This window comes from Cordyceps militaris (assembly GCF_000225605.1).
Source record: "Cordyceps militaris CM01 unplaced genomic scaffold CCM_S00004, whole genome shotgun sequence".
In the NCBI taxonomy this organism is placed as follows: Eukaryota; Fungi; Ascomycota; class Sordariomycetes; order Hypocreales; family Cordycipitaceae; genus Cordyceps; species Cordyceps militaris.
The window spans coordinates 3,927,906-3,940,663 of record NW_006271972.1 but is presented as its reverse complement, the minus strand read 5'-3'; the positions used below and the strand labels follow the sequence as shown (position 1 = coordinate 3,940,663).

The window sequence follows — 12,758 nt, the reverse complement described above, 5'->3', positions numbered from 1 at the left end:
ATAGATCTTATAGCTATTAAGGCTTCCCTTATAGCCTACTACTATTTTATTACTTCTAGGACTATTATAGGCTAACTAGTACTAAGCCTTTAAAGTATTACCTTTTAAAGGTATTATAGTAAGCCTTTTATAGTTATAAGTTATAAGGCTTTATAGGTCTTATAGCTACTAAGGCTCTTTTATAGCTTACTACTATTTTATTACTTTTAAGACTATTATAAGCTAATTAGTACTAAGCCTTTAAGGTATTACCCTTTAAAGGTATTATAATAAACCTCTTATAGCTATAAGTTATAAAGCTTTATAGGTCTTATAGCTATTAAGGCTTCTTTATAGCTATAATCTTATAAAAGCTTAAGCCTTTATAAGTTTATTACTATTTTATTACTTTTAAGACTATTATAGTTAATTAGTATACTTAGTACTAGTATAGTACTAGTATAGTATACTTAGTACTAGTATAGTACTAGTATAATACTAGTATAGTATACTTAGTATTAGTATAGTATTACTATAATATACTTAGTACTAGTATAGTACCTAGTATAACTTAGCTAATAGTCCCTTATATATCTTATAGCCTTTAGGATAAGGTATCTTTATTAAATATAGTTTATAATATAACTTTTATTTTTTATAAAATTTATTTATATAGGTTTTTAAGTTAAATTACCTTATAAGTAAAAAGTAGAAAATATAGTAATTATAAAGCCCCCTATATAATAGTAAGGCCCTTTATATAATAATAAGCTACCCTATACTTAATATAACTATAAGCTACCTTATACCTAGTATAACTATAAGCTACCCTATACCTAAAAGAAAAAGGTAACTTAGGTATACTAATAGGTACTATTATACCTATTAGTAAGTAGGAGAATTAGGCTACTATTATAGTATATTATAGTAGCTATAGTAGTTACTACTTTTCCTTATAGTTATTATTTTATTCTTTATAGTTATTATTTTATTCCTTATAGTTATTTCTAGTTATTTTTCCTAGTTAATATAGATTAAGTAGGAGTAATAATAAATAGCTTTAAAGCTAGAAGAATAATCTCCTATTACCTAGTATATCTAGCACTTACCTATACTATATAACTAGATAGAAGTTATATAATATAATAACCTTACCTCTTACCCTATATATGCCCTGTTAGCCTTAATAAAGAGTAGCTATAAGGCTTAGTAATCTTAAAGAACTAGGTTTAAGAGGGAGAGATATAGGGAATTTAATTAAGAATTTAGCTTTTTTCTTTTTTTCTTTTACTATTTAATAAAATATAGTAAATTACTTTACTATTTTATAAAGATAAGAAGATAAATTACTATTAGATAGGATAAGGATATTATTATTATAGCTTCTATTATCTAATAAGGATATTACTATTTAGATAGCGGCACCTATAGGCTATATAGTGGCTATAGGCTATGTGGCCCTATACACCACTAGATAGGTAGCTAGCATAGGGTAGGGCCTAGGAATATTATCTTCATTCTGTCACACACACTCACACCTAGGAACACTTGATGGCTATTCTGACGAGTTGCCTGATCTGGAGGAGTCGGTACATCTATGCAATGTGCTGATTTCGAGACTATGAGCCTCGTTCTGTTATTTCTTGGCGATGGTTGCATGTAAAAGAGTTATTATCAGCAAGTCAGCCGACGAAGCTGCGGCGAAGTATAAGAAGGTGCTGCAATCCGCCTCAGTATTCCCTTCCAACCATTAGAATCAACCACAGCCTCATCTCAGCTTCTTTCTTACACTCCCAACTTTCCCTCAAACTCAAGTTAAACCCCTGAAGACAACATGTCTCTTTCTGCAGCTTTGCTCTGCCTGCTGGCCAGCCAAGCAGTGGCGGCCCCTGCTGGCGGCCAAGACGCCGCGCCCGTCGTCCAAGACGGCATCTTCCAGCTGCCCGTCTTTACCGTCTCGGCCGAGGAAGAGCTTGCCGCCAGCGCCGGCACCACAAAGCGCCAGGTGTCTGCCGGTCTGGACAATGTCAAGTTTGGCGCTCGGCCGGCTGTGGCCCTGGGCACGACCATCATGGTCGGCACGCCGCCGCAAAAGGTCATTCTCGAGCCCGACACCGGATCGTCGCAGCTGTGGGTGCCCGGCTCGCATGCTGCGCAGCCGCGTGTGGGCGACGAGTCCGTCTACTTTGACAGAGACGCGAGCACCTCGCTGAAAGACTTGAAGAAGCCATCAGCGGCATCCTATGGAGATAAGGAATGGGTCCTTATGAACATGGTCAATGACAATGTCGCCATCGGCGGTAAGGACAAAATTAGCCCCCCCCCCCCGCGGGTGATTTTGAAAGGGATGAGTGGCTGACTAGACAACGTTTAGGCAAGTCAATGGACAAGCTGAACTTTGGCATTGGCAACATGACGAGCCCTCACACTACGCTGGGTCGCCTTGTCGGCGTCATGGGTCTGCTGCCCCCGAGCAAGGCGAATAAGGATGTTGACTTTGTCCCCCAGAAGCTGCTCGACAAGAAGCTTGTCAAGACTCGCGCCTTCAGCATGGGGTTGCGCAAAAAGGGCCAGGGCCTGCTCACTTTTGGCGGCTACGACACGAGCAAGTTCTCCGGGTCCCTCGAGAAGCTGCCCCTCCAGCTGACCAAGTCAAGACAGTAGGTTCCCAAGCCAAGGAGCTCCGTAGTTTCCGTCTACTCATTGCAGTTCTAACCGTGGTGGTAGCTATGTCGTCTCGGTCAAGTCTCTTTCGTTTACCGCCAGCAAGGGCGGCAGCAGCGAGACCGTGCTCGACGACCAGAGCATCAAGAAGCCCTTGACGATTGGCATCGACTCTGGCTCGCCCGCGCTGGCCCTCAAGAGCACCCTCCTCACAATCATCCAGGACAAGCTCCAGGGCAAGCTCACGGGGGGTCTGCTGCAGGTGGGCTGCGACGTCGTCGACGCCAACGCGCAGCTCGACTTTAACATGTCGGACAGCACAACGATCTCGGTGCCACTGAGCGACATGGTGATCAAGAAGATTGACAATGACAAAAACTGCCTGCTGGCTATTCAGGCCAATGACCAAGTGCCTGCCGGTAAGAAGAGCCCCCCCCCCTCCCCTTTTTTGGTGACACGCCCCAGACGGGAAAGGTGTTGGTTGATTTTCTGACTTGGCAATAGAGTTGTGGATTGGTGGTCACTTTTTGCGCCGATCGCTCGTCGTCTACGACCCGGATGATAGCTGCATCTATGTCGCCCGCGGCGCCGACTGCGGCACGAGCCTGGTCGCGATTGATGGCAAGATGCCGGCCGCGGCGGTCAAGGGCAAGTGCAGCGAAGAGGCAGTCGTCGCTGAGAAGCCCGATGCTGGTGCAGCGGCGAGCATTGCGGCTCTGACTCCGGATCAGCTCTCCGCCCTCCTGGACCCGCGCATTGACGTTGAGGAGTAGTCACTAGTAGAGTGATGGAAAGGAGGGTGCATGAAGAAGGAGTGTGATTCGTCGAATGGGGGCATTTGGTCATGGATGAAAGGACATTACTTTTCGTTTGACAATGCTTATCGAGATGCTCAGAATCCACTCGCATAGTTGGAAATTAAGATCCCTGAATCTTAAAATTGGTAGTGAATTTTACTCTTGTGATGCTCAACGCCGCGACTCAGTGAACCGGCTAGATAGATAGGTCTAAGGTACTTTATTAAAAAGGGTTACTTAGAAAAGAACGAAAGGGAATTGAAATTAAAAAGATTAAAAAAAGAAAAAAAGAATAACAAGTTGTATAAGAAGGATACGTAAATACAACTAGAAAATAAAACAAGTTAAGAACTAGCAACAAGATAGTAAGCATCGTCAACTTATTCCGGGCTCGCACCACGAGCCGCTTAGACGACAGTTGCGGCCATTTGCCAAACCCAACTCCCATTGCTTGACACGATGAGCTACTTAATCTCACCCAACATACTCACCTCTTCATATAAACCGGCAAGACGAAAAAACATTTCCGTTCTTAATGGCTTCGTCGGACCACTTCTCGTCCGCTGCACATCACCGCCCCACATTGCCGCCATTAAAATCGCGATGAGAAAGCTTCTCAACTTTTATTCACCGTTGTCAACCTCCTCACTTCCCCTGAAACCAAAGGACTCATCTACGCTTCTCTCGCGAGGACCGAAACTGCTGTCAGAAGTACATAAAAAAAAGTCTACCGCGCGGCAAACCACGGCACCAGCATCATGAGCGTCAGCGACGCCGACAAGCTCATCACCTCGGACGACCAGGACCACCCCGCCAACCTCATCCCCGCGCTCTGCGCCAAGTTTTGGACGCTCGGCTGGGTGACGGGCACCGGCGGCGGCTGTTCCATCCGCGATGAGTGCGTTATCCCCCATCCCTCAACCGCGTCCTCTTTCCCCCGTCCTCACCCGCGGCCCCCTCTGCCCCTCCCCCGCTCTGCACAAAGTACACACATGCTAACCGCGCCCCCAAAAAGCGACCTCGTCTACCTCGCGCCATCCGGCGTGCAAAAGGAACTCATGAAGCCGGCCGACATTTACGTGCTGTCGCTGTCCGCGCAGGACCCGACGCAGCCGCTGCGCAGCTACCTGCGCAGCCCGCCGTCGTACCGGCCGAGCCAGTGCACGCCGCTGTTCCTCGCCGCGTTTACGCGCCGCGGCGCCGGCTGCTGCATCCACACGCACTCGCAGTGGGCCGTGCTGGTCACGCTGCTGCTGGAGCAGCACGAGGAGGCGAACCGGAACGTGTTCGAGGTCAACAATATCGAGCAGATCAAGGGCTTTGGGCGCGGCCCGGGCAGGGCCGGCAACCTCGGCTACCACGACACCCTCCGCATCCCCGTCATTGAGAACACGCCCCATGAGGAGGACCTCACTGAGTATCTGGAAGAGGCCATGGAGGCGTACCCGGACACGTACGCCGTGCTGGTGCGCAGGCATGGCGTGTATGTGTGGGGGGATAACGTGCACAAGGCCAAGACACAGTGTGAGAGGTACGTTGAACTTTTTTTTTTTTTTTTTTTGAAATTGGAGACCGGATGGTCCCCTATTTGTACTGCATAACTAACAAGAAGCGTGTGCGTTGGATATAGTCTGGACTACCTCTTCCAGCTGGCCGTCGAGATGAAGAAGCTCGGCATTCCCTGGATCAGTGACATTCCTCGTATCGCTGCTGATAGGACGTAACATGGCCACATTTCTGCCATGTACTTTGTTTTTGGAGCAGCAAGGGGAGTCAATGAGGAGATTTATCAACAAAAAGCGTTGCGTTGTGGTTGAAAAGGGGTCCCGCCTTCAACAGGGTAGGGACAGGCGTCTTTTGTTATTAAAGTCGTCATTATATAATGTTTCGGGGAATCCATGTCTCATCATGAGGAAAAAAGACACACTCTTTATAATTCATCCTTTTCATGGACAGGCTCCGCATTTGTGCTGTCGTCGTCGCCTCTGTCCTCCACCCCTCGCGCCTCGTCATCCGCCGGCTGTTTCTCCGCCACCGGCTCCGTCACCGTTTCTTGTCCGGCCTCGACCTCTTCCACGGCCTGCTTCACAGCCTCGTCCACAACATCCTTGACATGGTCCTCCACCACCTGACTACCCACCTTGGCCGTCGGCAGTGCCTCACCCGGCAAGCCCTGCACCGATACCCTCTCCCCACCGCCGTCAGCACCACTCTGCACCACCGCCGCCGACTGCTTCCCCGCCGGCAAGACGGCCCTCGTCGCTGTCTTGCCGATGCCGAGAAGTATCCGCAGCGGCACCAGCACCAGCCACCACAGCGGACCGTACAGCAGCCGGCGAAACGCGAGCCACGCGAGCGTCACCGCGAGCATGTAAAACGCCGTCTGCAGGTACCACGTGTCGCTCTTTTGCGAGCGCAGCAGCGTGCCGAGCAGCTCCCGCGACTTGCCCAGCATCGAGTCGAGCGAGCCGTAGCTGTCGTCGAGCTGCCGCAGCGCGGCCGTGGACTCAACGAGCGTCTCGTGCGCGTACGCGCTGCGCCCGAGCTCCGACGCGATGAGGTCGTGCGCGCGCCGCAGCGAGGCCGTCACGTTGCTGCTCGCGCCGACCGTCTGCTGGTCCGTCTCGCTCAGGCCCGACCGGTTCTGGAGGATGCTCCGCGGTTGCTGGTAACGGGTGGTGGTGTGTTGCTGGGCGGCCGGCTCGTCGGTCTCGTTTTGCGGCTCGAAGTCGGGGACCGGTGCGGAATAGGATTGGAGGAGGAGCCGTCGCTCCAGCTTCTGCGCCTCCACCAGGCTCTTCTTTGCCTGCAGTCGTGCTTTTCGAAACGCCGCCCGATATCTACCCAACCGTATTAGCAGGTCCGTACAAAATGCCTAGCCGTAGACGTTTTCTTTCAAACCGTACTTTGCCAGATCCGCGCCTACGCGCACCACCCCATCCACCAGCCGCTCCTTCTCGTGGCCTTCCGGCCGCGCATAGCTCGCCTCGGCCCGCAGCAGCTCCTGCTCCTCGGCGCCCGTCTTGAGGCGCAGCCCAATCTCGGCGCTCAGCTCCCCGCTGACACTGTCCTCTTCCTCCGTGCCGAGCGGGACCGAGCCCGGCTCAAAAGTGAGGTGTGCGAGGCGGTCGACGAGTGCCGGGAGCTGGGCCGACGACGCCTGGAGGGCCATCAGGCGCTCGTGCAGCCCGGCGAGCGACATGCCGTGTGTGGTGTTGGGGCAGAGGTAGGATAGACTAGTGAGAATGGTTGAAAAGTATCCGAGGCACGGTATGCATTCAGTATGGCTCGGTTCGGTTTTTTTTCTCTCGGTTTGTAGAAATTTGTTAACAAGATGGACTGAGCTTCTAGCTGTCCTCAGTGACGAAATGGCCAGGGAAGTGGTGGAGCTCGGCTCACCCCTGCAGTGCGAAATATGCAACAACCGGGGGTGTCGCCCAAATTTCGAGATCAAACCTCGAAAGGGACCAGCTCCACGAGCCCATCTCTCCCAATTGACGCAATCTCGCCAGCTCAGCCCCGTCATCATGATTACCAAATTCATGACCGAGATCACGGCGCGCTTCAATCCCTTTTCTGCGTGCGCCAAGCCCGCGCGGCTGTTCCTGACCCTGCTGCCGCCCAACCTGCGGACGAGCGGGACGACGATCAATACAACGCTGCTGCCGCGGACGTCGACGGAGCCCAGCTCAGTCGCCGTCAAGTTTAGTACGTCGACGGCGAGATGCGCTGAATGTTATGCTAGGAGCCGTGCTAATCATGAACCTGCAGAGGACGGCAAGGAACTCCAGTTCAACACGAGCAAGGTCACCATCAAGGGCCTGGTGGAGGAAATGGACCGACACTCGCGCCAGCTACAAAAGAAGGCCGATCTGACGGATTAAGCCCCTGTACACTACGAGCACATATACTTTGCATTTCTCAACGGCGTTATACGGGAGCGATACAGAAGCGCCCTGCTAGCAACACATGGGCACGGGGCAATGTACGATATCTAGAGGACCAAAACTTTTTAAATTTATTGCTAGAGGCTTTTACTCTGGCGTCACATTACCATGGCTACATGATCCCCTTTGCTAGACTTGCATCAGATTTAAGCAGAGGCGCCACTAATGAAGAACCACTTGTCAATGGAGCTGTCAATCTTCTCAGGAGGAATCTCCTGGTTGGCAGGCAGAGGAGGGAGCTGGTCGGGAGTGATGCGGGCAGGAGAACGAGAGACGGTAACGTTGGCACTGTAATTATTAGCATTGTCGGCCAAGCATAAAAAAATGTGAAGCTTACATGGAGACATCGCCAGCGGCGGTCTTGCCGGTGATCAGGCGCTCCCAGGCCTCGCCGCACTCGCGGATGACATCGAGGGCATAGCTAGGGAAAGTCAGCAATGAATATACACGCATAGCCAAAGGTGATGCTTACGCCTTGTTCTTGCACTCGCCGGAAAAGGCAAACTGGTTCTCGGGCTTGCCGTCAGGAATCTTGTAGATGCGGAACCACTCGTTGGTGGCGCGGAGGAGGCCAGGGAGGTGGCGCTCGACATCCTCAACGTCGTTGAGCTTGGGAGCAAGAGGGTCGTTGACATCAATGACAATGACCTTCCAGTCAGTCTCCTCCTCGTCGAGAAGAGCCATGACACCGAGGACCTTGACCTGCTTGACCTGGCCGGGGTAGCCGACAAGCTCGCCAATCTCGCAGACGTCGAGAGGGTCGTTGTCACCCTTGGCCTTGGTCTCGGGGTGGATGACGTTGGGGTCCTCCCAGGTCTGGTTGAGGGTTTCGCGTGTTAGTCTAGGTGTAAGGTTATGATGACGGCGGGGGGGGGTGTTGGCGTACCTGGGGGAAGGCACCGTAGTTCCAGAGGTAGCCCTTGTGGGGGAAGCAGTTGCGCACAAAACGAAGCTTGCCCTTCTTGATGTCCTGCTTGATGGGGTTAAGCAGCTCCTCCTTGGAAATCTGTTGGAAAATCAAACTGTCAGCTATGCTGTTGGGGTGCCAATGCCGTTGCGTCATTTCACCGCGGGGTTAAAAAAAAAACGCGCTGGTCGGGCACACGACCACGACCCAACTTGACGGCAGAACACAGCACACAAAACATACCTCGAGCTTGCCATTGGTCCAGCGCGGGATCTCAACAATCATGTTGAGGATAGTCTGCTCCTGGTTGGCGTACAGGGGAATGTCGTGGAAGGGGGAGACGGGGACGCCATCCTTCTCAATGTAGACTCGGTGCTCGAGGGTGTTGGGAGCGGCAATCTTGCGGACCGCGTACGGGGACACCATCGTGGAGAGTGAGCGGTGCGTCGTGCGCGGCGCGGGGTTCTGGAGGTGGTTTGCGATTTGCGAGGTTCGCAGAAGCGATGTGGAAGAGGAAGAGGAGGGGAAGTGAGGAGGAGAAGAAGCTGCAGAGAACTTGGTAGTAGGACCTCGACCGCCCGATGGAGGGGGCGGGGCACCCAGACCCATTCTTGCGGCGAGGCGAGTGGCCGTACAGCCAGTCACTGCAGCACCAGTGCAAAGCCTACGCCGTCCTGCGCAGGCGCTGGCAGCGTGATTGGTCCGGCTTGGCAGAGGCCACAGGCGGCGTAAGGCGTGATGCGGGAGGCTCGTCGCGGTTTTCATGGGAGGGGACGGACCCGGGCGAGAGGGAAAAAAGAAGAAGAAGAAGAAGAACACACACAACAACCGTCAAGGCGCAAATGTAGTGCCGGAGGAGGCTTAACCACTCTCAGGGTTCTGCCGGTCAATTGCGGAAGAGAAAAGGGTGCTGCGGCGCAAAAAAAAGGCTGTTGGCCGAGGCTGTTGTGCAATTGCGTCCAGAAAAGACCAAGCGGCAAAGAGGATTGGCGGTTGGCATCTGAAAAGACAAGACGCTTTCCCTTGCACCAGCCGGGGCGATACGAAGATGCCTCGGAACTGCAGAATAGGGGCGGTATTTTTTAGCGGATGGGGCGCGCCCGCCGAGGCCGCTGACGCCGCTGCACAACGCTGCGGCTTGTCGCCCTCAGGCATTGATTGAACGGACCCTTGAGGCTGAAAACTGGCGCGATCCACGCTAATAACTTGATATCTGAGATAAGGCAATTTGGCCGCTACATAGGACGGACAATCACACACAACACCATCATTTACGCAAATGCACAGAGAACAACAGACATTACATAATTCATAGCCCCATTCCTATCAAAATCATGGACAAATCATATACTCCGTTGAAACAGCTGCCCTCCAAATCAAAACGCGAAACCAGTTACAGGTAATCCTCTCAAAACAGTAGCATCCGGTATCAATCAGGCAAAACTCGGCATTGCTCCTATTACGCTGCAGTGGGCTTTTCAGTAGCCGCATCATGCACCTTGAGCTCAGGGGCCTTGGTCTGCTCCTCAGTATCGACGCCGCTATGGGCCTCGGCGGTTCCGGAACCAGCACTCTCCGCGGCGTAGTGGTCCGTCTCTGGCTGCCAGTCGCGGAGGTCGTCCTCGGCGTCGTTGAGCACCTGGCGGGCCTGGCTGCCGTGGTGGTAGACGGGCTTGGCATCACCAGGGACAACGGGCGTGTCATCGAGAAGCTGGAGCAGACGGCGACCGTGCTTGGCCAGGATAATCTGCTTCTCGGCGCGCTCAATGGTGGCGGCAAACTCGGCCTCGTAGGCTTCCTTGAGCTTCTGGCGAGTCTGTGGCCGGCGACGTTAGTACGGCTCCGTAATGGACAATGACATAATCGTGGTTTCAACGTACGACATTGGTGAGTTGAGCCTCAGCGACGAGGTTCTCAGCCTCGGCGCGGACAAGCTCCTGCTCAAGAACGACCAGCTTGGCGCTCTCGGGTTCCTTGAGCTTCAGACGCTGAATCTCGTCGGCAATCTTGGCCTTGCCGTCGCGGCTGGGCTGCACGCTCTTCTCCGTGTTACGGATAGCCTTGAGGTAGCCGCGCGAGTCGTCAATGGCGTGGGCGTATGAGTCTTCCTGCTCGCCAATCTCGCTGAGGATGACGCCAACTTTGTCCGAGACGTCGCTGATGGCATCGTCGCCCGTGTGCTCGCCCCACTCGGACAGCTGCGTGGCAATCGAGACGCGCTCGCGACCGGCCGCCTCGTGGGCGTTGATCAGGTTGTTCTCCGACTTGATGAGGCGGAAGAGCTTCTTGGACAGCTCAGGCTGCACGGTACCGCGAAGCGAGTTGAGCGAGAAGCCGCCCATCTTGCTGCTGCTGCCGCCGCCGGAGCCTGAGCCCTTGTTGGAGCTGCCGGAGCGGATCGAAAAGGCGCGATTCCTGGGGGAGGGTCCCGTGTCAGTCAGGGGGTCACTATGGGAGGAGGATCGTCGGCTTGAGAAGAGGCGCATGAGAGCGGCGTCGTCGAAGCTGCAACGGGGCATAGTTTGGACCAGGCAAAGTGCCAGGCTAGAGTAGAGGGTGGGTGGGTAAAGAGAACTCTTAAGAGCTGTAACGACTTACATTGTGAAGGAGGTACCGTGAAAGGGTCAAAGAAAGCTGCCGCGTGTTAGTAAAGAGCTGTCTCGCTGGGTGGCGGAAGCTGCGGGCGGCTCGGCTTTGCGCAGTCTTCAGCGCGGCAGGAAGCTGATCCCAGGGCAGCGCGGGCAGTGGCGACTTACTTGAGGCTTACTAGTGAGCTCTCGAAATGATTGTGTAGCAAAGTATGTCTTACGGGCGAAGTAAGGATGAAGCTTGGGGTAAAAAATGTCGAGCTCAACGTGCAGGTGCAGATGTGATCGACAACGATGGCGGAGCCCAGCTGTGCAAGGCTACGGGCGCGTATTTAAGAAGAGGTGGACAATGAGTAAAGTAGGGATGCAGCTATGACGAGGCTAGGGCGGCGCCAGCTCCAACAGTTTGCCAGGTAGGGTAGGCAGTTAGAGACGGATTGAAACTTGGCTAGGAGTGGCGGCTAGTAGATGAACGCAGCGGCCTTGGTTCTTGCTGAAGGCGTAGGCGAGGGGGATGTTGTCATGATGTCATCCAACGCCCCCCCCCCTTTCGTTCACGGCAAAAGCCAGCAAATGACTGCGAACCCCGCCCCCGCCTACCGTTATTAGCCTGCGGTACGTCCGACTCAACTGGACAACTTCACAGCCAATGCTGCCTGCGACCTGGAAAAAGCCTTGATAATTGAGGTCCATTTCTTCGGCGCTCGCGAGAGCTTGCTTGGATAATTGCCACAACAAGTGACTCAATGTCATTCTATTCTCCCGCCCATCATGTAGGCGGGCGCTTACATCCGTGCGACACAAGTAGCACCAGCATCTCGGTCACGGAGCAAGCACGATAATCGAGCAAGGGTACAGAGATAAAAAGTCGACTTGAATGATGTAATATCATCTAATCTGTTAAATTCTGACCAGAGCCGTCTTCATTTCCCGCCTTGAGCTTGTCTTGCGTCATGGCCAACGGCCCCGTAATTCTCACAAACCTACTTGTATATACACCAGAGACATGCCACAACGCCAATCCCGCCCAGGAAGCCGAAAAGGAAAAAAGGTAGAATGCTATTCTGTGAGGGGTGCCTGATCTCTCCTAATAGAAAACGCAAATTTCTGTCGTGTGTGTGTGTGTGTGTGTGTGTGTGTGTGTATGATTGGTGCGCTCATGGATACGCGTCCTCATCAACCCTTCAACTTGGACTCAACGCCGCTTAAAAACCACCGCCATGATGCCCACCACCGTGATGACCCCCTCCGCCATGATGCCCACCACCGCCATGATGCCCGCCAAAACCACCACCCCCGCCATGATGCCCTCCATGATGCCCGCCGAAACCACCACCACCCCCGCCATGGTGATGTCCGCCGCCGTGATGGCCCCCGAAACCACCACCACCCCCGCCCATCGGGCCCATGTTCATTCCCATGCCGCCGCCGCCGCCAGGACGTCGTCCTCCGCCCAGCAAGCCGCCCAGCATGCCCAGGCCACCACCGCCTCCCGGCCGGCCACCACCGCCCCCGAGCATGCCCATGCCGCCGCCGCCGCCGTTGTTGTACTTGTTGTACTGGCCACCGCCGTAACCACCACCTCCGTAGTATTGTCCGCCGCCGCCGCCGTACGGTCGTGCCGGGATGACGTCGTCACCGTAGTTGCGTCTTGAGCCGCCGAAACACATGGCTGCTGCGATGTGGTGGTGTGTGTTTGTGATTGGGATGAGTGTAGGTGCCAATGTTCAATGCGAGTGACAATGCGAAAGAATGCTCTAGTGGGTGGTGTGTAGAGAAAGTATGGAAGAAACAGGGCCGATTATGTGTCAATGAGACGTCCAGCACCAGCTTATATATTTATATATACTGACAACTACCAGCTTTTTGCACTGCG

The 12,758-nt window shown here is 53.3% G+C and overlaps 6 protein-coding genes across 6 annotated transcripts; 3 read left to right on the top strand and 3 right to left on the bottom strand.

Moving 5' to 3' along the window:
* Positions 1–1,813: 1,813 nt before the first annotated feature.
* On the top strand, positions 1,814–3,416 carry CCM_06288 (candidapepsin-4 precursor; the record flags this gene model as incomplete). Its single annotated transcript, XM_006671429.1, has 4 exons — positions 1,814–2,279; positions 2,354–2,639; positions 2,689–3,062; positions 3,148–3,416. The coding sequence occupies 4 exons, from the start codon at positions 1,814–1,816 to the stop codon at positions 3,414–3,416; spliced, it is 1,395 nt and encodes a 464-aa protein (XP_006671492.1).
* Positions 3,417–4,198: 782 nt separating this feature from the next.
* On the top strand, positions 4,199–5,164 carry CCM_06287 (APAF1-interacting protein; the record flags this gene model as incomplete). Its single annotated transcript, XM_006671428.1, has 2 exons — positions 4,199–4,971; positions 5,053–5,164. 2 exons carry the CDS (start codon positions 4,199–4,201, stop codon positions 5,162–5,164), a joined length of 885 nt encoding a protein of 294 aa, XP_006671491.1.
* A 206-nt stretch (positions 5,165–5,370) lies between these two features.
* Positions 5,371–6,642, bottom strand: CCM_06286 (Sec20 domain protein; the record flags this gene model as incomplete). The annotated part of the gene is made up of 2 exons (XM_006671427.1): positions 5,371–6,280; positions 6,347–6,642. The coding sequence occupies 2 exons, from the start codon at positions 6,640–6,642 to the stop codon at positions 5,371–5,373; spliced, it is 1,206 nt and encodes a 401-aa protein (XP_006671490.1).
* A 325-nt stretch (positions 6,643–6,967) lies between these two features.
* CCM_06285 (mitochondrial ribosomal protein L44) lies at positions 6,968–7,324 on the top strand (the record flags this gene model as incomplete). Its single annotated transcript, XM_006671426.1, has 2 exons — positions 6,968–7,148; positions 7,212–7,324. The coding sequence occupies 2 exons, from the start codon at positions 6,968–6,970 to the stop codon at positions 7,322–7,324; spliced, it is 294 nt and encodes a 97-aa protein (XP_006671489.1).
* Positions 7,325–7,533: 209 nt separating this feature from the next.
* CCM_06284 (inorganic pyrophosphatase) lies at positions 7,534–8,903 on the bottom strand (the record flags this gene model as incomplete). The annotated part of the gene is made up of 5 exons (XM_006671425.1): positions 7,534–7,675; positions 7,725–7,808; positions 7,860–8,203; positions 8,274–8,393; positions 8,538–8,903. The coding sequence occupies 5 exons, from the start codon at positions 8,901–8,903 to the stop codon at positions 7,534–7,536; spliced, it is 1,056 nt and encodes a 351-aa protein (XP_006671488.1).
* An 850-nt stretch (positions 8,904–9,753) lies between these two features.
* CCM_06283 (sphingolipid long chain base-responsive protein PIL1) lies at positions 9,754–12,552 on the bottom strand (the record flags this gene model as incomplete). Its single annotated transcript, XM_006671424.1, has 6 exons — positions 9,754–10,110; positions 10,175–10,709; positions 10,807–10,838; positions 10,893–10,928; positions 11,051–11,190; positions 12,147–12,552. The coding sequence occupies 6 exons, from the start codon at positions 12,550–12,552 to the stop codon at positions 9,754–9,756; spliced, it is 1,506 nt and encodes a 501-aa protein (XP_006671487.1).
* Between the last annotated feature and the right edge of the window lie 206 nt (positions 12,553–12,758).